The 26,917-nt window shown below is 43.6% G+C and overlaps 1 protein-coding gene across 4 annotated transcripts in view; it reads right to left on the bottom strand.

Annotated features, from left to right (window-relative positions):
- Arhgap21 (Rho GTPase activating protein 21) overlaps positions 1 to 9,877 on the bottom strand; it is a 128,204-nt gene extending 118,327 nt beyond the window's left edge. Inside the window, exons 1-2 of one of the 4 annotated variants that reach the window (XM_038333103.2) lie at positions 9,586 to 9,877; positions 8,363 to 8,791 (exon numbers count right to left, since the gene is read on the bottom strand). In XM_038333103.2, coding sequence (XP_038189031.1) covers positions 8,363 to 8,443 — 81 coding nt within the window. In that variant the 5' untranslated portion in view covers positions 8,444 to 8,791; positions 9,586 to 9,877. Of the gene's footprint in view, positions 1 to 8,362; positions 8,792 to 9,164; positions 9,185 to 9,585 lie in introns of those variants that run through there. The other 3 variants (XM_038333104.2, XM_038333106.2, XM_038333105.2) reach the window with 3 other exon arrangements.
- Between the last annotated feature and the right edge of the window lie 17,040 nt (positions 9,878 to 26,917).

Below are 26,917 nucleotides of genomic sequence, written 5' to 3'. Positions count from 1 at the left end.
TGTTTCCGTACTGGTTTTCTCTCAGTTCAAGGAATAAAGAACAAACTGGAATTGTCAAGGAAGAAATCCAGGCCATGAGCTCAGGCCATAACTTTAGCAGTGCTCACCAAAATTTGTTAAGTGAGCACTGGGACAATTCTAGGCTTTTACTAATTCTGTCTGTTTTTCTCTTTGTTTTCAAACTTGTTGAGAAGCACAAATGTAGGGAATGAATGAATGAAGCAAAAGCAACTTCCTAAAAGCTTTTTAATAAAGACCCATTTAAAACTGGGTGCCCCAAGCATTTCCTTCCCTCACCTCACATACCAATCCCGACCATTTCCAGAAGCCAATATTCAGAGGCCAGAAGAGAAAGTAGGCCTCACTGATCAAACTTACATGGATTTCCTCCAATACAGAACCCTGAGAGAGCAGAAGAAACTGATGTATCCAGACACCTGACCTGAAGACACTTTTTACAGTCCAAGAGCATACTAGTGAAACTATATCCAGAAGACACTTCCAAGCATACTAAAGCCGTCTGCTATCTGATAATCAGCATGTTGTTGAGAATGTAAGCCCCTCTCAGCTAGACTAGTGAGGGATGCAGTGAGAAGAGAGCCGAAGCCGAGACACTATGTGCTCACTAGGTTATGAGAAAGACAGAGCAGGCCTGGCCCACCCACAGCTGCACCAGACGGCCATCCAGGGCAAAAGGCAGCGAGTAACCCAGCCAAATCCAAACATACCCAATATCAAACAGAAGGCTGAGAGCAGCCAGACACTGGGGAAAATCAATAGAGTCTTTAACATAGCCTTCTTTATAGTAATGAACTACAGTTTGCTCTGGTCTGTCTAACCGTGTTCTCTTAAATAGGCAAATATTCAGAAATACCATGTTTAAGTTTTAAATTTATTGTTTTAATCCTAACATGAGAATGGAATTTTTGTATTAACTAGAAAACAAACAAAAAATTCTATTGTGTAAAGTTTTTAAAGCTATAGTACAGTATATTCATTTCTCTTTCAGAGTTTTAAAAAATTTATAGTGTGTGTGTGTGTAATAAAGAGACAAAGAGAGAGAGATGTGGGGGTGCACATGCAATGGTGCACACATGGAGGTGAGAAAACAGGCCTGAAGAATCAGTCTTCTCCTCCCACCATGGGTTGCAGGCTTTGAGTTCAAGCCGCCAGGCTTACTCAGCAAGTGCCTGTACCCCAGAGGCATCTTTCAGGCCCACTTTCAGATGTCTTTAAAAGCACAAAATGCTGTCCTCTGTTATTCCATTATTAAAGAAATAAACTATTCTGTCTAATATTCAGTTTGATGAGACTGTGGTTTATAGTTTGACTACTTCAAATTACAAAACTGTTTTCATAAAAATAATCCAAAATGCAGCTTTTGCATGAAGATGTATACAACAGTTCATCTCCATGGCCAACTTGACTGGACTTAGAATCACCATGGAAACATAACTTGGTACGTTCATGAGGATGTTCCCAGAAAACTGTAACTGAGGAAGAGCTGAAGACGGTGAGTGTCACCACTCCATGAGCTGGAGTCCCGAGAGGACAGAACTGAGACAGGCTGAGCACTGGCAGCCATCAGCCTCAGTTCCTGACTGCAGACACGATGTGGCCAGCACCTTCTCTCTCTGCACAGCGCTTTCCCTCCCACGAAGGACTGTACCCTGGAGAGCTCTAAGCCAAAGTAAACCTGTCTCTCCTGAGGCTACTTCATGTCAGGTGCTTTGCCGCAGAAACCATAAAGGTAACTTACACGAAGTCTTTCTCCTCCAAAGCTATTCAGAATGCTATTTATAATAGTTTCACACATTTAATTCCTTAAGGTTGATTAAGAGCAGATAAATACTAGGACAGTCTTTAAATACAGTAACCTTTCATTTTAGTAATCTAATCACATCAACCAAAAAGAAAAACAAGTGCCTACCATATGGTCCTTCTGTGGCAGAAAATAGCTGCATTCAATAACAGCATCTGTGCATCTAACAGCACTAGCCCTGCCCATCCTTAAATCAGCAAGCATATTGTTAATATAATAAGACAAAGCTCTTCATGGTGCAAAGAACAAAAGAGAGTATTACCTTTGTCGTACATTACCTGACCCGCAGTTGCTCAAATTAAAACATGAAATCAAAGCACAACAGACTTCAAAATATGTTAAGAGAAATGAATGTGAAGGAACACTAATAATATATGGAGAAATTTTCTTTGTTGGTGGCTCTAATCTAGTGAAAGATCTTGTGTAACACATTCAATTCCAGACTCACATATGACGCCCAGTGACGGGCGCTTCTGCGACTACACTAGTCTCGGTTCTGGCAGGCTTCACTCTCAGTCCTAAGTCTACACAGAGACGTTTGGCAGAGTGGCATCCTGGCTTTGGATCTATTTATATGGAGGAACACTTAAGATGAAGTAACGGTGCTGTCTTATACAATAACTAGCTAGAATCAACCCCAGGATGTCTCAGAACAAAGCATATGCCTCTGAAAGCTTGCTCATGTATTGCTTTGAGTATGGGTTTGCTAGAAATCAGAATTTTATAATACTGGTAACATGTAACTTATTTTTAAAAAAATCAGTAAATAGCAGTTCAGAAATGAAAAGGATAAAAGCTTATTTCTATATTCTCATCAAAATTAACAGCTGTTAAATTTGCCTGCTTATTATATTAAAAACAAAAATATAAAATAAGTATCAGTCATATGATAGACAATCATTTGATTAAAGAAATATTGTTAATATAGACATACTACTTTTTTTTAAGTGCTAGGTTCAAACTCAGAGCCCCATGCACGCCAGGTAAGGCACTCCACCAGCTCTTGGCCTATCACCTTTCAATATGCTTTAGCATCCGCCACCCTGATCATCCTTCCAGAGTCTGTTATCAAACCCAGTGGTGCAAATTATTTCTTTCATTTGCACTACATATCGTCCTGGTTACTGTAACTTGGTAACCAACTTCCCAAAGGTAAGAAAGATACAAAGGAAAAAAAAAGACTCAAACATCTCAGCTGCAATCCTTAATGAAAATGCAATCCTTAAGGGAAAAGGAAGGGAATGTAAGGAGTGAGGAGGCCTCCTGAAGAACAAGCACTTCCTACTTCATGGTAGGAAGTACCATGTATTTACATATTACATGCCTAAGAACAAACTGCACAGAACTGTGAAATTTCTCGTCTCCATCCATCTAAAAAATATATTACGACACAAAGAGCACACAAACAAAACAGTCACACTCTGCACTCAGAACATTTATATTCTATGCATTATCTGCGTCCCCCAAAATAGTAAAATCATCTAAGCATGTCCATTGGACACAGGTGATGCCGGGAGCAGGTGGAGGACTGTGCTCACTCATCTGGGTGAGTGGCAATGCTGCATTCAGAGTGTGGCCTCTGAGCACAAGCTGGAGACAGGAGAGCAAGCCTTGAAGACATGGGGAAGAGCATTGCAAAAGGGGGAACAGCAAGCGGGAGGCTCGAGGTTGCCAAGCTCCATCTCTGTGTGCAGAAGAGCAAAAGTCTGCGAAAGCCAGTACATAATGAGGGGAAGAATAACAGGAAGTGAGGGCAGGAAGGCAAAGGGGAAAGCCCTGAAGGTCACCAAAAGAACTCTGTCCTTTAATTTTTAAGGAAACGAAGGCCATTAAAGGAATCTGAGTGAAAGAATGACATTTGATTTATAAATGGTCTGCTCTGCTTACAACAGGGAGAAACAGCAGCTCAGCAAGCCAAAAAGAAAATCAAGCAAGAAATATACATATCATGCATGCGCTAAAAGAGTCATTCCAGAGTCTGCAGGGCAGGGCTGCTATTGCCTGTGATGAGCATGCCCACAGGAGCAAATGGGGAAGGTGGGCAACAGAAGGCAGGGAATCTCCGGTTTGGCCCTGGCGTTGCCTGTTTACTCACTCTCCAAGAGCAGATGGATTCCGAGTGCTCAGGTCAGTAGGATGTGGGCATCCACCTGTAATCCCAGACTGGGGAGGCGGAGTCAGGAAGATGGTAAATAAAGTCAAGACTATCCTGGCTCTATAGTGAGATCTTGTCTCAAAAACAAAAACAATAGAGAAAAGCAGGCTTCCTGGCACGTGTCTGTAGGGTCAAAACCATAAAACACAGGAGGAAAAGAGAGTCAAACTGAGTCCTGAGATATACATAGGTAAGAAAGTTGAAAAAAACTTGAAACTGACAGTGGAGGAAGGAATGATGAGGTAGAATAATCAAGATGACAACCAGTGTACTTGACTCTCAGGGAACAGTCAAGAAAATGTAAAGCCCGTCTAATGTATTCATTCACCTGGTCAACAAACACTGAGCATTTATCACATGCCAGACACTGTGGAAATAAACATGATCTGTGCTCTCATGGAGGCTGCAGTCCAAAGAAGACAGAGATGGTCAGAGCCATAAGCACTTGTTCCCAATAAAGAACAGCATGTTTTGGACTAATGCACTAGGGGCAACTAATAGGTCTTGGAGAGTCAGGGCAGACTTCCCTAGGAATCACGTAAAATAAAAGCCTGAAGGGCTAAGTGGAAATCAGATAAAGGCAGCAGTGAGGAACCTGTGGGGAGCCAGGCAAGGTGAAAGAGACACCTGTGAGGACCTGAAGGAAAGACCTTCTTGCCCCACAATCGCTGAAGACTAAGCTCTGGGAGAAGAAAGGGACAAGCTGGGCTACTGGGAAACTCCTGGAGAAACCAGTTTCTGTGGTTCAGAAAGTGACCCCAGTGGCGGTAGCAATCTAGAGTGGAGACTTGACAGAACTTTTGAGAAGATAATAGAGACTAACCACCTAGTTTTTAACTGAGACAAGTAAATAGACGGTGGCATGCTCACTAAGAGAGCAAGCAGCAGGCAGACAGAAGGCTGGTGGCCGGGCTGGTGGAGTTCCCGAAACACCGCTCAAAACTCAACAAGACGGTTATGGAGGTCAACGGGGCAACCATAAAATCTGGGATAGGGTTATATACTGGGAATCACTTATATATAGATTAAAGTTACAGGAAAACAAAATAAAGCCTGGGAATGAAAGCAGAGGATAAAAGACTAGAAAGAGACTGGCTAGGGCTTAATCCAATATGAAATAGGCAAACAGTAAGAGTCTTATGGAAAAAGGAAGAGGAGGAAGAGGAAAAGAAAAAAACAGAAGGAACTCAAGATGGAGCAAGGGAACCTGGGATAAAAACAAAACAAGCACTACTATAAAAGACAGCCAAAGCAAGACTTCACATAGCCTCCCACTCAGAAAAAACTCAGAAAAAGCCACAAATACATTACAGTTACAGGAAAATCTCAGCCGAAGTTTAAAAAAAAAAAGCAAGACACAGCGTGAACTAATGAAATTAGCAATAACAATTAAGTTTTTAACAATGAAGTTGCTAAAATTTTCATTACTATAGAATACTAGGTATTATAGACTAAAAGGTGAAATTAGTGTTTAAAATAGAGGAAAGTGGGGAAAATCAATACAACTTTTCAGTTTTCTGGCTAAAAAGCAAACTAAACGTTGAAGACTAAAACTAAGTAATATGAAAAGAGAATGATCTTATCACAATATTTAAAGGTGTCTATATAAAACAAATAGCAAGCCAAACTTACACATACACATACACACACCATGGTTCAAGTTGATTAAAACCATTACTAAAAAACTTATCTTTAAAGCCCACCCTGGTGGCTCTTGCCTATAATCCCACTGCTTGGAAAGTTGATGTAAGATTGCTTTGAGTTTGAGACCAGCCAGGGTTACATGGCAGGGCCTATAAGAAGGGAGGGAAGGGGAGGCAAAGGGGAAAAGAGGAAACACAGAGGAAGCTTGTGTACAACGGTATAGGACACTATCTATACGGTCCTCACTGAAACACCAAGACACGTTCTGAACTGTCAGAATTCCTTAAGTTATGGGAGCTATTAGTTATCTAATTTTTGGTCTTCCAATATATTCTTGAGGAAGGGTGCCTAAATTAATATACTTATCAACACAAGCGGATTATATTGTTTAACAGGAACATGAAATCTTTGTTTTATGCAAAGCAACTGACCTTATCCACTGAACATGGAATGTTATAATTAGATATGGCATGAAAGAAATGCCAATTAAATTACCAAATTGGTTTCTTCTGTCTCACAGTGTTAGACATTTTGGTAATTTAACAAACACATTACTACCAAGACATATGCACTGTTTCCTGGTTAGTTAAAAATATACATCAATTTACTATTCAAACACATTCAGGAATACAGTTGCTGTTTCTCCTTTTTCTCCTTTTTCCTTTTTAATTGAAGAATGATGGTATTACAGAATAGAGTACTGCCAATAAAACTAAAAACAAGTACTAAGTGCAGTGTTCAATGACGAATATTTATCAAAACAAATTATGACAACTTCCTTTCTAGTATTCAGAAATATTCCCAAGCTGTAACCAGCATCTGAGAGAAACCCACACCCAGCTACCTGCAGGCAGTAAAACCACACTTCCCTCACCTCCTACCTGCCGGTTTGAAGACGCTTTCTGAAGCACAAAGCATCTAAGCCTATTCTTTAAAAACCCAAAACAAATTAATACCAAATTCAAGTACTCTTTAAATGAGCAAAATACAGACAATGTTGTGTCTTTATTCCCAACTAGAAACAATATAGCCACAACCAAAAATAATGCCCAAATGAAAACTAATTTTGCAGCCCTCAAATATATATATTGTGTATATATATATATATATATGCATGCATAAATACATACACACACACACACACACACACTGCCACTGTCAATAAAAGCCAGCATGCAACTAACTGAAGTGCATACTATTTTACAGACAAGTACAAGGTGTGTCTAAATTCTTGGTTTGAGAGCAACCCTTAAACAATAACAACACACACATATGTATATTATCAAATAAACGTTAGTTCTAGAAAACACAATGCAAGCAGCATGCTAATTCAAGTGTTCACAAGACAATGACAAATAAGGCTTTAGGACCACAGCATATATCATTATGTAACTACAATGCCCATTAAGCAATCACCAGGTTGTAGGTAGGTCTTCCAAAAGGTGTCATTATGGTTTACTGCGATCAGAGGATTGTGGTGTCAGACTTAATCATGCTTAACCTGCAAGCAGGTGTTTACCGATATCAAAAAGCAGAAGACCTGTTCTACATGTAAACCTGAGACTGTGCCCAATAAACTGCGTGCTAACACACGAATGTCCCCTCTGCACAAACTTTCTATTCCCACACGAAGTAATCTGTTTGAAGCATGCTTTCTGAACCAAAACTGAACTGACTAAATGCTTAGAGTGAGTAGTGCCCCGAAGACATGGAAACTGACAATAGAGGCAAAAGAAACAGTGAGCTAGTGAGAAATCACTGGAGACGTTGCTATTGTCACCACTGACATCTCAATAAAGACACGGGCACCTCAAAAATCAGGTGTAAAGAGTAACAACGTGCAGGGCCTTTTCCAAACAAATTACAGAAACTATGCAAAATGAAGCACAATAGATCCATCATAGGAATAAACTCTACATACACCAACTCAAGGAGGATAAAGGCAGGTGAAGACAGGAGGGAGTGCAGATGCCATAAACGAATAGATATTCTATAAATTCTGGGCGGCTGGCTCAAAAAACAAACAGAAAAGAAAAGAGAGAAAGGAAAAATTCGGAAAGCTGGAGTCAGTGCTTCCCAGCCAGCTGTTCTCTGAACTCCGGGACAAACCACCTGACACCGGAGCAGCCCTCAGAGCTACTGAGCAGTATGAGGGCTCAGAGAGAAGAAACAAAACAACAGTAAGCCAGGATTTTCAGGAGCTTGGAATTTCAACACTACAGGCGTTTTCCAAGGCTGAGCTCAAACTGTCGGTGGGAAGACTCGATTCCCACCCAAAGCTGCTATGGGCACCGCTAGCAGCCAGGATCCCCTCCCATCAGTCAAAAACACTGGCTTCCAGGTGCAGCAAAGCCCAGCAGCTGCGTCTCCGCTGGGGCTGTAGCACACACAAGAGTTACATAAAGCCGTCCCCAAGCAGCTCCATCTCCAAACACTGAAGGAAACATGGATGCTGAACCGTCTGTTCTCAGGCTTCTCAGCCTTCGTGGATGGAAGAATGCCTCTGACCCGAAGGGTAACCAAGATGTGGGCATTTAAGACAGAGACACGTTCCTGCTAATTAAACACTGAAGTCGATAGAAAAAAAAGTAGGCCAGGTTTCACGTCCCTCCTGGTCAACTGGGACATTGACACCAAGCAGCTGAACGCCCCCAAGAATCCCCCTAGGGAGGCCCAGCGGCAGGCGACCCCACTCTCTTAGGACACTCACAGACGAGCCACCGCCCAGCTAGCTGGCTTACCTCACAGGCAGAGGCGGCTCCACAGGCCTTGAGTTTGTCACCATCTCCCTCAGGCAGACCGGTCCAATGTGTGGCCATCATTTCATTTCAAACTGTAAAGGGACAAATCCTTTGGAGTCCACATTGAAGAGGAGCCACCACACACCAAAAGGGGACCAATTCCACAGCAGGGTCGGAGGCGAAGCAGGGAAGAGACTGGTCCAACAACGTGCGAGATAAGAAAGATTTGCAGGAAGCCCCTTCAAACGCCCTCTTCAAGAGAATTCGCCCTCTTCATTGCTCCAGACAGAGTCCAGGGGCGACAGGTTTCCTTGGCAGGGCGGGTGGACGCCAAGGGCAGAAAGAAGAGGTCTACTTCCAAGCGGTGCTACTCGAAGGCAGACAAAAATCCTAGTGGGCTGCTCTGGCGTCAGCTTTCGGGGATCCTTCCTAGAACAGGGAGAAGTTAATGAAGGACGTGAACTTTCCCCAGGCGCCGATCTTTAGCCTTGCCACAAGTCCAGACCAAGTTCTCCCTCTCCCCAATCCGATGGATTACTCAGTTCACGAAGGTGAACCACGCAAAGGAAAGAAACAGTTCTCGCATGCCACAAATTAGAAAGAGAGAAGCCTAAACACCGGGAAGAGAACGAGAGAGCGAGACCTCAGAACAACCCTTATGGCTGTGTCAAGCACGCCCGGCTGCTATGAAGCCTTCATGAATTAAAAAGAAAAAAATTCCCGGTTCAAGTGTATTTTAATTGTTGCATTTCCTGGGCAGTGTCGAGGCAGTGTGCGCGTTCTGCAGCACCCGGATACCTACTCTTAAGCGAAGTTTGCTCCGCACCGGGTTAGACTCGCAGACGCCCTCCAACTCCCCAACAAACAAACAAAAAGCCAGCTCCGAGCCGGGCGGGCGTGGGCTCGGCGGCGTCTGCGGCGGCCGCCGGGGCCGCGGGTGACTCGGGCCGCCCGTGGCAGCCTGCCCTGCGCCCCGGCCCGCGCCCCCGAGGAGGCGGCTGTTTTCCTTGGCCCGCGGCTGGGCTGGGTGGGGAGGCGTGCGGCCGCGGCTGCGACGCGGCGCAGCTCCAGCTCCCGCTCGGGCTCCCGGGCATGCTTCGGGAGAGCCGCGGCCCCGGCAACTCGCAGGTCGCCGCTGCGCCCCCCACCCCCACCCCGACCCCGGCTCGCCCTCCCGGGTGGCCACCTGAAGAAGAGGGAAAAGCGCAAAGCAAACCACCCACCTACCACTATTTCCTCCGCCCCTTCCTGAGGCGGGTCGCCGGCGCGGGCTCCCGGGAAGCGCGGCCCGGGCGCGTGCGGGTAGCGAGGGATCCGCTCGGCGGCTCGGCCCGCGGCGGGGCGCGCTAGGCCGCGGCTCGGTTAATATTCATGAGGCGCCGCCCCTCCTCCGCGGCCCGCCGGACCCCGGCGCCCGCCGCCCGCCTTTGTGCCCCGGCCTCGTTCGCTCGCTGCTCACACACGGGCGCGGCCTCCGCCGGCCCGCGCCTCAGCCCCGGGCGGTGAGAGAGACGGCCACGCAACGGAGGACGCGGGCGAGGGGGTCCGCTCGCAGGCAGCGCCACGACCTGCCCCGGCCGGCCCCGGGCTCTCGGCGCCGCGGGAGGGCGTGGGGCGGGGCGGTGACCGCCGGACTCTCCCCTCGCCTGGCCGGGCCGGCCGGGGCCCCCGCTCCCGCGATCGCCGAACGCGAGACTGTCCCGGCCGGCGGGCACGCGAGCTGCTTCCCGGGGGCGGACTGCTCGCGCCTTCCTTCTGGATCCACCTCCTTCCACCCCACCTCCTTCCCCTCCCCTCCCGGGGGACGCTCGGGGACGAGTAGTTTTCTGTCTGCAGTCACCCGGCCCGGGAAGTCAAGCTGGAGAAGGAAGATGGGCCAGGACAGGGTGGCACTCGCCAGGCCCCCCGAAACTTGGACGCTCGCGATCCCTTTCGTCCCCGCGCCCCGATTCGGGCTCACAACCCCAGATGCTTCCCGAGCACCGCTCCAAGAGCAGGCTCAGCCCTGCAGCTGCCTGCTGGACCGAGGGCCCGGGACCGCGGGGACACAGGTCTTGGGCGACAGCAGCCCCTTTTCTGCAGCGGGTGGGGCTAGAGGCTACGGGATGTGGAGCTTCCAGATAAGGGAGTGTCCCCGCCCGCCCCACTGCAAGGTAGCTTCCTGCGGTGTAAGCAGGGACCCGGTGGTGGCGGCTACGTGTCGTTCAGATTTTTTGTGGTTGCTTTTTTTTTTTCTTTTCTTTTCTTTTTTAGCCTGCTGAGCAGCAGAGCGAATAGGCGCGGCTAGCGGAACCGAGCGGCGGCGGCTGTGCGGTCCCTATAGTCCCCGTCCCAAGGACCCAGCCGGCGGCCGCCGCTCCACACCGCACTCCCGGGCCAGCACTCAGACCCCAACGGCTAGCTCCGCCCTGCTGCGTCTCACAACATCTCCCGCTGCAAACCGCCCAATCCGGGTACGCTGCGAGAGAATGTGAGCCAATCAGAGGCTACCGGCTCGGGCCTTCTGCCCCGCCCCTCAGCCTCCCCTTTCCACCCCCACCCCTTCTTGGGAGGTGGCTCACCAACTCTGATCCTTGGAGGAGCACCTAGCTGCGACCGTAGCACTTGGCGCCTTGTCACCGTCGTCCTCTCTCTCCTCTTATGCACACCCCTTCTCCCGGTCTCTATCCTCCCGGTGATGCTGTTGAGGGGCATTTTGATCCTCTTTTTGGCAGAGGACTGCCAGTTTTTGTGTCTGATCATTTGTCACCACCATCCTGAGAGAACAGAACAAAAACAAGACACTGTGGGACTTGCTACCTTTTTCTTCTTTGCAATTATCTTCTGAAGACTCCTCCCCGTTCCACACCCACTGCCTAGGGTCCTGTTTCTTTTCCACGTTTAAAGCACTCTGGTAGAGAAGAACCTGAATCTTAGTTTATAGTTCCATACAATGAAAGAATTTACAACCAAACCCTCACTCTTAGAGGACGGAAATTAACTAGACCATTTTCAGTAACCCTGAGAGATGCGGGGTCTGATGGCTCCGGACCAGAATAGTTAACCAATAGCCAAGGATGAAAAAGGAAAAAAGGAAGGAAAAAAGGGAGGAAGGGAGAGAGGGAGGGAGGGGAGAAGATAGAAGAGGAAGCCTACTGCTCGGTAATTTACTCCGGAGCAGCCCAGATCTTCTATGGATCTTCTGTAGCAGATCTAGTTCTACCCTGTTATTGGCTAAATCAACAAAAACTGAAAAGAAATCTAATGTTTAAGCGATTTGTCTCTAGTGTGCTTAGAGAATAAGAGGAGATAAAAGTTCACATCCTCTGCTTACAGATGCAAATGCGCATGCCTGGCATAACTGAGGGCCTAACAGCTGAGGCTATCTAAAAGGTTTCGCAGTAGATCTGTACAAAGGTGGGTTTGGGGAAAAGGGTTTCCATTTGGTACTAGAGAATAAAAGGTTAGCCCTGAAAGGAAATAAAATTTATTATGGAATTATGGGGAAGTAACATACCCTACAAAGGCAACATTTCTGCCAAAGAAAGTAACATGCGAGAACCAAGATTATATCCAGGGGTCGGAGAGAGGAATGACTCAGCGGTTAAGACTTGAGTTAGGCTCCTAGCACCTACATCAACCAGCTCACAGCAGGAACTCCAGCTCCAGATACACAACCCCTCCCGACTCTGGGAGCAACACACACACACACATATACATGGTATACATATATACATATACATGATTAAAAAATAAAGTCTTTTTAAAATGTTACATTCTGTCTTCCTCATTTTTCATATAACTTGAGGCAAATTCTTTGTGTATAAATACTAGAGCTAATGAGGAACAATAGCAGCCAACATCTCTTTAGCCCTGTCCCCTGTTGGTGCTGCTCTGAGAGTTTCACGTCCATCCTAATGAGACTGCTATGTGCTGGAGGCAGGACTCAAACCCAGAGAGTCTGGTTCCCTCAAATGCCTTTACGATGATAATAACCATATTATCTAACATTTAGCATACTATGTGCTAATTTTTGTGGTCTGTAAGTACCAACTTAATCCTATTCCTAGGACGGCCAGGTATGATCATGGTGTCCTGAAAACGTGGGAATGCTTTTCATAACTTTATGAGTTACGTCATGTGTGGCTTGTGCATGTCAGACTTACTGGATGGAGAAGACTATGTGGCTAGGATTTGAGAAACACGTGTCTGGTCCCCCTGCTAGAATCTGTGAGTATAAATAACAGTATTTTTCATATTTTGATGAGTTGAAAACATCAGGTGAAATCACAACTGCAAAGGGACTTTGCAAATATAAAAACATTATGTTGGCTATTAAACTATTAAAGTATGCTGGGTGGTGGGAGCTCACGCCTTTAATCCCAGCATTTGGGAGACAGAAGCAGGTGGATCTCTGTGAGTTTGAGGTCAGCCTGATCCATGAAGCTAGTTCCAGGACAGCCAGGGCTGTGCAGAGAAATCTCATCTCAAAAAAATAGTACCACATCGTTGCATATTAACTATTAAATCATGACAGCCTGGTCTACGAAGCTAGTTCCAGGACAGCCAGGGCTGTGCAGAGAAATCTCATCTCAAAAAAAAAGTACCACATCGTTGCATATTAACTATTAAATCATGAAGCTACTGTGAAGCAAGACTTTGTCTTGTGTCCTCAACAGGACTTCACTCTTTCAGTGACCCTTACTAGGAACACATTAGCCAGTTCAGAGTTATGTCTGTTCCTGTCTGAAGATGTAAGCAATAGTAATCTCAGAATAAGTGATTCTTCTCCCATTTAGCTTCCTTCTGTATAAGGAAAGGGCACAGGCACCCTTGGCTTATCTGGAAAGCAGCAGCCAACAGCCAGTCCCTCACTAGGCTCCACTGGCTAACAGAATAAGGGGTTCAGGATGCAGCCCTTGGAATTCTCAGCTGTCCATATAGGTGTTTGAACTCATTAACACCTCCACCAGAGGGAGGGCAAGGGAAAGGAAAATGAGCCAAACTTCAATCATGTGGCACCTGTTAAAAGCTCTCCTGACAGAGTGAGTGAACTGATGTTGGGGGTCACTGTAACTGAGGACATTGAAAAAAACTGTGGATCTCCTGGATGTCATGGTTGATACCTGGACCCTTGTTCATCACAAGAATCATGGATAAGTGATAGCTTTGCTCACTTGGAAGACCCATCCTTTCCTGCCTGCAGCATGTCTAATGTGTGATTTCCTATCGTCGAACTTGAGTTTCATAAATTACTATGTTAACTACTAGAAGGTCAACTCATAAACTATAATTCTTGTAGTGCAAGTAAATTTTTTTTTAAAAGATGGCAACTATATCCTCAAAATGTAAGTTTTGGCTATGTGGATGGCATAATAATACTGTTTGGTGAACCATTATCGAGGAAAAATGTCAAAGCCAGAAATAGAACCACAGTGTCCTGGCCTGGTCTGGTCTGAGGTCATTCTGTGACAATCTATGGATGATTTCAACTCTGAATACAGAAGCTGCCAAGTCTAAGAGGCACAAGTGTTTGCCAGAGAATTCCACAAGTGAAATTTGTAATTCAGTATGAAGCACTTGCAAAATTATGTGTCTGAGATATTTGAGACCAAATGCCATCAGAAGAGCAACTTCCCTTCAGTGAGGAAACACTGTGAACTTTATTTCTTATTCAAACAACTTCAGAAAGGAACTGATACCTACCAACATTTCTTTGAAATGACACTTTTATGTTGAATAGCTAGAGATATCTCCCCTCACTCACAAGGCCTTTAACTGTTGTATTCAAGAGAGGGCAGTGATTCTCCAGGGCAAGGAAGCCCTGGGGTCCTCCATCACATCCGACCCTTCCAAATACTGTAAATTATTCACCAATTTAATGCTCTACATTTGCTAGATACATTATTTCTTATTCATACTGTAGATGATCTAGGCTTTACCATTAATTTCTGAACGTGGAGATAATAATCTTTAGTTTCTTATATACAGTGACTAGCAAACTGTTAAATACTAATTTTGAATCATTTCTTTGCTCTCAGCTTATTTTTTTCCCCAATCCTGTAATAGAATACTAATATTCATTTTGAGACTTTAATTCAGATTGTCATAATACCAGCCACATCTTTGGTCCACACAAATCGGTACTCAATTACTCAACAAATAAATAAAGGTGATATTGTTATGATTGTTATTATTTGTGGTTCTAAAGTTTGAACCCATGACCTCACACACACTAGGCAAGTGTTCTACCACTGAGTCTGTATCACTGTTACTGATAAGCAGTTTTGTCTCAAATTCCTAGCTGACCTCTAATGATCCAGATCACAGTGCATATGGCTAAAGAGAATAAATTCAAAGATGTATCCATAAAGAGAATAAAGACCACGTGCCTCAAGCTCCACCCATGGCAGGTTTTAGCTCTTTACCTAACTTCATCTCTGCTGACTGACACTTTTGGCTCACAACACCGTCCTAAAAACTAATATCACTTGCATTTGGGTGGCAATAAATTTGAGTGGTATAAAACCTCAACTCACAGTTAATCCGGAATCATATATCCACCATTTCCTTCTGGATTCAAACTATTTTTCAGCAGTCAAATTTGTTATTCCAATGTGGTGCTACAATGAATCAGCATCATTAAGAGTTTATTTCTGCATTTTAAGAATAATAGGACTAAATACATTGATGCACAGCTTTTCTTTCGTCCTAGGAATCGTGACTTTCATTTAGAAATGTTCTATTTTTAAAAATATGAGACCAGTTTTTAAAACCACCCACTCGCCTAAGTCTGAGCTGGAACACGCTGTGCAAGCCCTGCAATCTGGGTGGAAACCCACGTTACAGTAGACATGAGCTGTGTTTTATCATCTCGGAAGAGAGGGCTGCGTTCCAGCTATTCTGTTCTAACTAGGAGACTGCCAGCCGTTGATTTTGAATATGGTAGGCCCAATCCAGAGTCACCCAAACTTTTCATCATAGTAAAAAAGAATGACATTTTTTGTCCTAGCAGTTCCTTTTGCCATCACTGGGCAGGAGTAGGAAAGATTCCAAGCCCGTTCCATTCCTGGCATCAGTGAAGCTCCCGTTGCCTTTCCATACTCTGTAGCTCCATGGATTAGGCTCCCTTATTGCTAAAATCGCCTGCATTCCTTACTAATCCAAAAGTCAACTAACTAAAGATTCTTCCTTCAGATGGAAAAACATTACAGAATAATATATGGCAATTCACATGTGGGTTCAAGAAGTATAGATTGAGGCTTGCATAACTTTCCCCTAAGGATTATTTTGATTATATATAAGTATAAAATTGGTCTTGTTTTCTTTGCACAAGAGAGACAAGGTCTATTATGTAGCTCTAGGTCTATTATGTAGCTCTAGCTGTAGACCAGACTGGCCTCGAACTCACAGAGATCCATCTGCCTTTGCCTCCCAAATACTGGGATTAAAAGCATAAACCAACATACCCAGTTCAATTATATTTTAATTTCTAAAAGATTCACAACACACATATACAAATAAACATTCAGGCTCCACAGAGCTGACTTCATATCATACTTTACAAATCTATACTCTGGTGTCTTCCAAGAGCTTTTTACTGCTTGAAACCAACAGGAATCTTGAGACTCTGAGAGATATTAAATCTACTCTGAGTCTTGTTTATATACAAACAGAAAAGATAGTGTGCGAGTCCTTGTCAAAGGTGAATGGAGACGCAGATGTGTTGGCCTTTAATCTCAGTACTAAGGGAGATTTAGACACTTTAAGATATAGATGAGTCCAAGGCCAACCTGGATGACTACTTTGAGTTCCAGGCCTACCTGGGCTACTTTTTTTTTAATTGATGGAAACATTTTACATTGTCATTGTGGGGAAGAAGGTAAAATAAAGGAGCATGCAGTTTCCTTTTCCTGGCTGCCTGAGGATCTACTATCATCAATGGTAACTGTCTAGATGGAGGGGTTTGTGATCAGTCTCTTCAAAGGAAGCAAATGATCATCAGTGTCTTTCACTCTGAGAAGATAATGAATAATTCCAATAACAAACATTGCAAGGGAACTATCCAAAACACACAAGACTATACCCAATGACATTTTCACACTGATTCAGAACTCCTTTCAGTGGTGGCAAAACAAGTGGCCTTAGTTTTGATCCTGGGATTATGCAAAGAAAACTGAGCCCAGACTGGATGGTGGTGACGCTTGCCTCTAATCCCAGCACTGGGGAGACAGAGGCAGGAGTATTTCTATGAGTTCAAGGCCAGCCTGGGCTACAAGAGTTAGTTCCAGGACAGGCTCCAAAGCTGCAAAGAAACCCTATCTCAATGAAAGAAAGAAAGAAAGAAAGAAAGAAAGAAAGAAAGAAAGAAAGAAAGAAAGAGAAAGAAGCCAAGCCCAAACGGCCTTGCAAGACATGCCCTGTGGAAGACAAAAAGGACCTCAAGGAGTCTGTGTGCTGGGTGCAAGAGCAGGATGTGTGAAGGACTACAGACAGGCAAACAGTAGGGGCAGAGACTCTGCAATGGCTGGATCTGTAATGGGGCCGATTTATCAGAAGACCAATAAGCTGTAAAAACTTCAGAAACAGAGTATATTCTTCTTACAAGAGAGAAAAGAATATATTATAGAAGATTAACTCCAGTAACTGAAGAAAAGTAGACCAATAGTTTATACTCTAGTGGAAATGATAGATTAAAAGTGAATGAAGAAAATATGAAAGGCACTGGAAGAGCTGAGAGAACATGTCGAGAGGGAAGACGCTTACCATGGCCGAAGTAAAGGCAGGAGTCAGCCATGGTGTCACCGAGTGTCTAGAAGAATGCAGTTTAGGTGAACGAGAGGCTTCTGGTGTGTGCAGGGCTGGTCTGGTTGCTGTCGTTTTCTACATGAAACCCAAAGGAAAGGAAGAGATGTTAAGTGAGTAGGGCTAGAGATTAAAATCATGCCAGAGGATGAAGCAAAAAGACTGTGAGTTCAAGACCTGCCTAAACTACATAGTGCTAGAGAAAGGGGAAATAAAGAAGGGGAGGGAGGTGCTGTGTGACAAAACTTCTCCTGGGGAGAAACACACGTATCTACTCACCCCAGATGGAAAAGCCACGACAGACCAAAACACAAACACCATCAAAATCCAAATTGGTGAACCAATGAGTTTTATGGAAGTTACTTACAGGAATACAGGTGAGGGGTTACTTGGAGGAGTAGAAATGACTCAAAGACAGCTGCCTCATTGAGGCCCACTGCAGCGTGGTGACAGCTCACAGAAGCTGAGAACCTGGAGCATATTGCACAGCCTGCAGGCAGCTCAACGGCTTGGTGACTGTCTGTCCCTGTGACTCATTTGGTCTAAACCTCTTCCGGTAGCTGGTCTGGCCTCAGAGTCTTTGCAGTTTGGTTTGTCTGAAAGCCATTTTCTCAGCTTTTCTCCACTCCTCTGAGAGAGACACTCAGCTTTTAATACTTACTCTGGCTGAGAGGGAGGGCTAGTGAATGTGGTCAGTTTCAGGGACTTCCTGCAGCTATTTTGAATGGTTTACCTTCCTATTTAAAGTACTTTCCTGTATAACAGACAGAACGGTTCAGTCTCAGAGGAAACTCTTCACACCAGGAGGGGGGAGTGTGAGAAAAATAAATATAAGGAATAAATGATAAAAATATTTATTTTGGAGAAATAAAGACCTCTAACAAAGAGTTTGCATTAACAAAAGTAAAATCTTTTCAGGGGTAAAATGGGCTTGCAGTTGAGTATCCCCGATATCTGTACCATCCTTCCCTAATAATAGGCATTTTACTGGGGCAACAAGTTGGGCTTTACTCCCCAGCCTTCCTCCTAAGTATGATCATACGACTATATGAAACATGGGCAAGAATTCTCTGTAACAGGAATGAGTGGGCCTGCTTTTCTTCACGGCTGCCCTGACTAGTTTAGCCCCGAAATAACCACACAGAAACTGTATTCATTTAAACACTGCCTGGCCCATTAGCTCTAGCTTCTTATTGGCTAACTCTCACATCTTGATTATTTCATTTCTATTAAATCTGTGTATCACCATGTGACTGTGGCTTACTGGCAAGATTCTAACATACATCCATCTCAGGCCAGAGATTCATGGTGTCTGCCTGTCTGTCCTTCTTCCCAAAATTCTGTTCTGTCTACTCTGCCCACCTAAGTGCTGCCCTATCAAAAGGCCAAGGCAGTTTCTTTATTCAACCAATGGAAGCAACACAGATGTAGGAGCCAGAAGAAGCTCCTACATCAATTCTCCCCTTAAAGGGCTCCCCAACTTCACAGTGGCTGAGATAGGTTGTATAAAAATAAAGGGTTAGAGTTTGGACTCAATGGTAGAGACCTTGTCTGGTGTACACTGTGCTCTGGTTCCGTCTCCAGTGCTAAACATGTCATTGTGACATATGCCAGGAATCCCAGCACTTTGGAAGGTGGAGGCAGAAGGATCAGGTTCAATATCATCCTTGAACGTAAGTTTTAAGACCAGTCTGTGTTACATGAAACCCTGTCTTAATAATGAATAATATATAAATGGCTCCCAGTTCCATTTTACTTTCAAATAAAAAGCAAATAAAAATGTAGTATTGATAGTGCTGGGCAGTGGTAGCACAAATGCCTTTAATCCCAGCACTCAGGAGGCAGAGTCCAAGGCCAGCCTGGTCTACAGAGTGAGTTTCAGGACAGTCAGAGCTACACAGAGAATCCTTGTCTCAAAAAACAAAACAAACAAACAAAAACAACAAAAAAATGTCAAAAAGATCTCAAAAAAAACTTTTCTAGTATAAACCTGTTGTAATAACTGAAATAGTACACATTTATTTGTTCTTTATCTGAAATTTATGTTAAACTGGTGTCCAATATTTTGTCTATGGACCTTCTCAGAGAAAGTGAGAACTATAATTAAATGCCTGTGAAGGGCCGACTTAAGGACCTGAATTCCTTAAACTGGAACTCCTGCTAGAAGGAAAGAACAAACTCCCAAAGTTGACCTCTGACCTTCACATAGCAACGGTGTGCGCACGCGCGCACACACATTCATGCACACATGCCTACACACACACGCACATGCGCGCACACACACACACACACGCGCACACACACACACACATACACACACACATGCCTACACACACACGCACATGCGCGTGCGCACACACACACACACACGCGCACACACAGACACATGCATTAGTAATAAATAAAACGAAATAAGGCTGCACACATAGAACTTCCATTTGTTTTGCCTGGCAAGCTACAAGCTCCGCAGCACCGATCATCAAGGTGGCACTAAGGCAGTAAGGAGAGGCTTCAGAACTACAGAGCCTAACAGATTTCCTATCTTCCCAGGGGAAAACAAACAAACAAACAAACAAAAGCCCTGCTTTTTGAGTGGAAGCAGTTTAAAGAGATAGTGCGGGGCAGTGGTAGCACATGCCTTTAATCGGAAGGAGAAGCGTGACTGGCTACAGAATTCTCATTATTAATATGGAAAAAGTTCTGAAGAAAAACAAAAAGGAAAATGACTCAAAAGATCAAAACTGTGTAGCCGTTTCAAATTTAAAAGCAATAAGAAGACATTTTGAAAGTGTCAATTCAGGAACTGTATGGCTTCTCCCCAAAGTATGACATAAGGCACTGTGATTTACTACTGGATTCCATTACATAAATGAGGACTGGTCGTGACAATGGCATACCTGTGGTCATCACTGTGCCATCACAGAATGCAGATACTATAAATCTTGAGAGGAAAATCGGTGTCGAAAAAGAAGGCAATAATAATACTGCAATAACAGACTACGTCAGAAGCATGGCAAGGGTGTTGGAGGAGCAGGAGAGGAAAGGTGGAGAAATGTTACTCATGTGAATTTCCTTGTCGTCTACAAAGAGCTGTGGAAATACCATTAAGTTATTTACGCTGCTTGAAGTCCTTTAAAATTTAAAGACAAAATACTTAGACATAAAGTGAAAAGGCAAACCACAGACTCAAGAGACCCATACAACTCAAAGGGAATTTATATTCAGATGTGGAAAGAGCTCCCAGAGGCCAGCAGGTAAAATAGAGAGGACCAACAGTTCACAAAATAGAAAGTATCTCTGACCCTGAGAGTTGGGAAAAGTGTTCTGTGGTCAGGATAATGCCAATCAAACGACGAGGCTTCTGAAACCCACCACACTGTGCTGGCGGGGAAAGCGCCGATTTCACAGCATGTGGGCCGTTCAGTGCGGTCCAAAGGTTGCTCAGGCCCCCTTTCCCATCTCCACCTTGAAATCCAGCAGGGGTCTCCAATGTAAAATGCCCCATCTGTTTTCCCCACATAAGTGGCAATTCTGTCCCTCCAGTTGCTTCTCCAACAAATCTCCAACTTGTGAGGCTCCTTGAACCCCTCTTTCTCTCTCATTCCACAGCCACATCAGTCAGCTCTGATATTCAGTTATACCCAGTATCCATCACCTCCACATCTGTCACCCTAACCCCAGCCAAGCCATCTATCACCTGGATTAAAACGACAGCCTTTAATTAGTCTTCTGGCTTCTGGCCTTATCTTTATCACAATCTACAGGGGCCAAGGAAAGCCTTTGAGAACTCAAATCGGACCATGACACTTCTTTGTGTAAAATCCCCCAATGGCTTCCTATTTTTGGTTAAGATAAAAAAGCAGAAACCCTTCCAATAACTTGCACTGCCTCTCCTGGTCGGCCTCCAGAATGCACCCCTCTGCTTGCTGCCATCTCTCCAGTGTTGGGGGCTTGCTCCCCCACAGCTGCAGCTCACCTACTCTTCAGACCTGCCCTCCCCCAAGACGGGAGTAGACTTCCCTCATCTCATTGAGGTTTTTTTACTTAAAAGTTATTTTTAAGAGGTTTTCATTGACCACTATACGACCACCGTACTTTAAATGACACCTTAGCTGCCTCCACAGGTGCCACCTCAGTCATGCGTCAGATAGTTCTCTCTCCACCTGTATTAGATTTCAGTAAGTGGAGCAGGTGGGCAGCCAGAGCTGAGGAAGTGGCTTATTCAGGCTCATGTTCACAGTCCATGTTGGTCAGGCATTTGACTGTGTTGTGTTTGTACAGTGCATCCCGGTGGGGAACATGTGGAAGAGGCTCTTTATGGGATAGTGGGCAAGAAGGCTAAAAAGAGGCTGGGATGCCAGTATCTCCTTCAAGATCACTCTCTCCGTTACCTAACTTCCAGTATCTCCTTCAAGATCACTCTCTCCGTTACCTAACTTCCAGACAGCACACACACCTTTGGAGAACACTTAAGAGGCAAACTCTAACTCTGTTCTTTGTGCTTCAGTTTCTCAAAGTATTCATTGTTACCTGGTGTTTTGTATTTATTTTTTCTTCTAAGACAGTAAACCTTAGAGGAGCTGGAAGCAAGTCTCTTCTACGGGTTACTATCTCCTCAGTGTCTACAACAGAGCCTGGTTTGTGCAAGATACTCGAAACATCATGTGTTGAAAACTGAATAAATAACCACTTTGGGGGGAAAAGCAGTTTTAAATATAATGGCTAAAAATACTATTACAAAAAATTATACTTCTGTATATATTCACCCAGAAAAAATATTTTCTCTATAAAAGCAGATGTGTAGAAAATATCCCCCTCTACGTAAGTTCTCCTTCTGTAGGAAAATATGGATAAAATCAACTTCATTTAGGCAATACAAGTTTAATTAACAAAGTCAATAAATGTAATAATATAAATTAATTTATAACAAAATGGATCCCAAATGTGAAAGGAAATTGCCAAAGTGTGAGTTGATTTATAATATGTATATATGCCACATAGTATGTATGAACGCACACACATTCATTAAAAGTACAAAAATCATGGGCAGATTCATACTGGGCTCAAACAGGAAGAGGAAGAGGAAAAAAAAGACAATGAGGAATAGGAAATATATGAGGATGTTTCTAGGTTTGGGTTAATTGAATACAGAAGACCCATCCTAAAAATGAATGGCGTCGTCCCATGGGTTGATGTCCAAATGAGCTGTGAACCAACATTCCTCTTGCCGTTTCCCGACTGTAGACAGTGTGACCATTTTCTCAAGCTCCTACTTAAAGACACTGTGTGTCCTCAACTGTGATGGATTGTTGGCAAGATAAACCTTTCCCCACTTCAGTGGCTTCTGTCAGATAGTTTACCCTAACAATGATAAAGGTGACTAATTCGGAAAACTGGTCCAGAGGAGTCTGGCCATGGCTGAGATAAACCTGACCATGTATGCAGTGCTTAGGCCTGAGGAACTGGTTTGTGGGAAGAATGTGGAAGAGTCTGGAATGGGGGAGCTCACTATGCAGATCCGGTGGGCCTTGCACTTGCAGTGATCCTCCTGCCCCTGAATGCTAGAATTTCAGATGTCGGCTGCCAATACATGCTGATATTAAGACATTAAGAGATAAATAAGACTTAACACTTTGAAACTTTTAATTAAAATGCAAGAGTTGGCTTCTTATTTTCTTAGAGAAAAACTGTGAATCCAATGGGTGGGCATTTGAAGTGAGTGCTGAAGCAATATTAAAAATAAAAAAATAAATGTCAAGACCTGGCTGCCAGAGGATCAAGTAGGCAACACTGGGTGGGTGAGTTCCAGGGTGGATAGATTCTGTAATACGGTCTCCACTACGGCTAGTCGTGGTGTTTCCGTGCTACTGCCACCAGTGACTAGGCAACCCGACACAGGGCAAGTTCTCCTAAAGCCCAAGTCTGCAGTTTTGTTGGCTGTCTTCAGGCAATTGTGTTGCTCTAGATGATGACCACCTCAGGAACATGGGAGTAGTTACTAATTCGCAAGGGTATTTACCAACATTTTTATAGAAATATTATTCTTGATCACTGCAATGTATGGCATTAAGGGCCGTGCACACTTAGCCCTCACATCCATGGTGATGGCTCCTGGGAAAAGCAGGAGAGGAAAGCAAGGGGGAGGGGTAAACATTGGCAAAGTTGTGGGAAATGAACTGTTGGGAGGAGTGTGAAATGGCATAGCTGCCAGGGAAAACACCAAGGTGGGCCTTGAAAATATAAAACTAGAATTATGTGATGGAAATCTTCCTTCATGACCTGTACCCCAAAGAATTGAAAACAGAGATTTAAAGGATTAGCTAAGCACCCATGTCTATAACAGCATTACTCACAACAACCCAAATGTGGAAAACTCCAAGTATCTGTTGACGAATGAATACATAAAAAAGTCACACACACACACACACACACACACACAGAGAGAGAGAGAGAGAGAGAGAGAGAGAGAGAGAGAGAGAGAGAGAGAGAGGAATGCTTTTCATCATTAAAGAAAAGGAAGACATTCTGAAACATGCCAAAACCAATGGTATCATCATCTCTTTTTGGGGGTTCTAGTAATAAAATTCCTAGAGCAGACAGCAGGAAGGAAATGCCCATAGTGGGTGGGAAGGACAGGTTATCCTTTCATAGGTACGATTTCAGGTTTGCGAGGCAAAAAGCTTTGGAGATGGAGGATGGTGACACACAACGGTGTGAATGTATGGTCACAGGAAAAGATTTAAAATGGGAGATTTAGGAAATGTGCATTTTATTACAATAAAATGACACATAATGGTTTCTAAAGAAAATTATTGTTAAACTCAAGTTGATCCCATTGCCCCACTGTTGAAAGTTGTACTTTCTCCAATGTGTATTTTTCATATCTTTGTCAAAAATCAGGTGGTTATACCTATGTGGGCTTATATTTGGGTTCTTGATTCTCTCTCATTAATCTTAGTGTCTGTTTCTGTCTGTTTCATGCTGGTTTGTTCCTTTTTATTTGTTTGGTTGTTTGTTGTTTTGTTTGTTTAAATTTTTAAGTTAGGTTTCTCTGTGTAGCACTGGCTGTCCTGGATCTCGTTTTGTAGTCCAGGTTGGCCTCGAATTTATAAAAATCCGCCTGCTTCTGCCTCTTGAGTGCTGGGATTAAAGGTGTGCACCTCCATTGCCTGACTCTCATGATGTTTTTATTACTATTGCTCTGTTGTATAACTAGAAATCAGATGTTATCGTATCAGCAATATTGTTTTTGTTCAGAATTGCTTTGGTTGTTAGAGCTCTTGTTCCATATGAATTTAAAGGTGTTTTTTAATTGTTACTGTTTTTCCTCTGTCTGTGCAAAAGGGTATTGGGATTATAATGGGGACCAGTTGCTTTTGGTGGAATAGCTAATTTTTGAATGTTAATTCTCCCAATCTGTGAGCATAAGGTCTTTCCATTTCCAACGTCTTCCTTGGGTTGTTCGCTTAGCAGGTCTTTCTCTTCCTCAGTTGGGTGTATTCCAAGGTGTTTCTTTGTTTTTCTTCAAAGACTGTTGTGAATAGAATTGCTTCCCTGATTTCTTTTTTTTTTTTTTTTTTTTTTTTTTGGTTTTTCGAGACAGGGTTTCTCTGTGGCTTTGGAGCCTGTCCTGGAACTAGCTCTTGTAGACCAGGCTGGTCTCAAACTCACAGAGATCTGCCTGCCTCTGCCTCCCGAGTGCTGGGATTAAAGGCATGCGCCACCATCGCCCGGCTATTCCCTGATTTCTTTCTCAGATGTTTGTGGTGTATAGGAAGGTTACTTACTGGTTTCTTCACACTAGCTTGGTATCCCCCATTCTGATGAAAGTGCTTAGCAAGTCTCAGAGTTTCCTAGTGGGGATCTCAGAGTCTCTTAGGTTATGTCTCACTGTGGCTTCAGTTTGTATTTCTTCATGGTTGTTGATGCAGAACCTTTTATGAATGTGTATTTTTATCACTATATTTTGTATATTACATATGGTGTCCTCAGCTTTCTGTTTTATTTAGAAGTAGCAAAAGGAAAAGGTGGTTAGGAAAGGTTCTGCTCAAGCAGTCCAAATGCTGCTAGAACCATGGCTGGTTTTGCAAATAGGCAACCTCTCTTGTTTTCTTTGTTTCTCTAATAATAAAAAATGGAGATCACACCTATCGTGTTTTGGAATTTTTCTATTTTCACTTTTTTGTGTTAAGACTCTTGCACAAACACCCTGTGTAGCTGATGGAGGACGACCTGGAACTCCCAGTTCTCACTACGCCCCCAAGTGCTGGAATTACCCGCATGTGCTACCTCACCTTTTGCTTTGAAGATTTGATGAGCTCACCCATACAAAGTACTTTAAAGTACAATGTCAAGTTAGGGATATTATGTAGAATGCATGTGTTTCATAGTTCCACAAAACTTTAAAGTCTGATTCACTAGAGGTATTTAAACTAAAATACATGATTTTTATGTCAAGTTAGCTTGCCTTTTGTTGCTGGGTGTAGTTGGTGCCCTACCTAATGGGACTGGACTTTTTCCATGCAGTTGCTAGCTGTCCATGGATAAGGGAGGTTCTCTTCATTCCTGGCAAATGCTTGGTAAACACTCCAATCTGAAACTGCTAGTAATACTGTAACCAGCGAGGTCTTAGGAGATTTGCTTCAGATTCCTGAGTGCCTAACCAGGGCAAGGCACACCTTCTCGGCCACGCCAAGCTCCTTTTACATCTCAAAGAATGAAAAAAAAGTGTTGGTTATCTATTTAAAGATAAATCAGAAAACAAAGATATGAACAGGGTTTATTTGTATTTAGGTTCTTTTTGTTTTGTTTTGTTTTTTGAGACAGGGTTTCTCTGTAGCTTTGGGGACTGTCCTGGAAGTAGCGCTTGTAGACCAGGCTGGCCTTGAACTCACAGAGATCTGCCTGCCTCTACCTCCCGAGTGCTGGGATTAAAGGGGTGTGCCACCACTACCGGGCCTATTTAAGGTTCTTTTAAGGTTTGTAGTAATTAATATTTTGAGCATAAACAAAATATGTATTTTAATTTAAAGTTTTATAGAATTTTTATTTATTTTATTTATTTTATTTGTCTGTATGTATCTTGCCAGCCCCAAATTTATATATTTATAAACTATGCCCATAAATCATAAGAATGGAGAAGGCAGTTTCATCAGTTACAAGGAAAGGATATGAAACCATAAGAGACACAGGAATCACCTCAGAGCAGTGGTTCTTTGGTTCTTTTTTTTTTTTTTTTTTTTTTTTTTTTTGGTTTTTCGAGACAGGGTTTCTCTGCAGCTTTAGAGCCTGTCCTGGAGCTAGCTCTTGTAGACCAGGTTGGTCTCGAACTCACAGAGATCCGCCTGCTTCTGCCTCCCGAGTGCTGGGATTAAAGGCGTGCACCACCTCCGCCCAGCTCAGAGCAGTGGTTCTTAACCTTTAGGTTGTGACCTCTTGTGGGGGTGGCTAATGACCCTTTCACAGAGGTCACCTAAGTCCATCTGCATATCAGAGATTTATATTAAGATTCATAAACAGGAGCAAAATTACAGTTATGAAGTAGCAATGAAATAATTGTATGGTTGGGGTCCCCACAACACGAGAAGCTGTGTCAAGGGATTGCAGCTTAGGAAGGCTGAGAGCCACTACTCTAGAGAAATCTTTAAAAAGATGAGGGCAAATTATGTGTTTTACAATAAATCCAATATAGAACTTGGTTTAAGAAAACATTCAAAGCTACTCAATAAGGAATGGACATTTGGCTTGAATGGCTATACAAAAGGATTAGTA

The sequence above is a fragment of the Arvicola amphibius genome, chromosome 6 (genome assembly GCF_903992535.2).
Source record: "Arvicola amphibius chromosome 6, mArvAmp1.2, whole genome shotgun sequence".
NCBI lineage: Eukaryota > Metazoa > Chordata > Mammalia > Rodentia > Cricetidae > Arvicola > Arvicola amphibius.
Note: the sequence above shows the minus strand (reverse complement) of the source record. Positions and strands in the feature narration are given on the sequence as shown.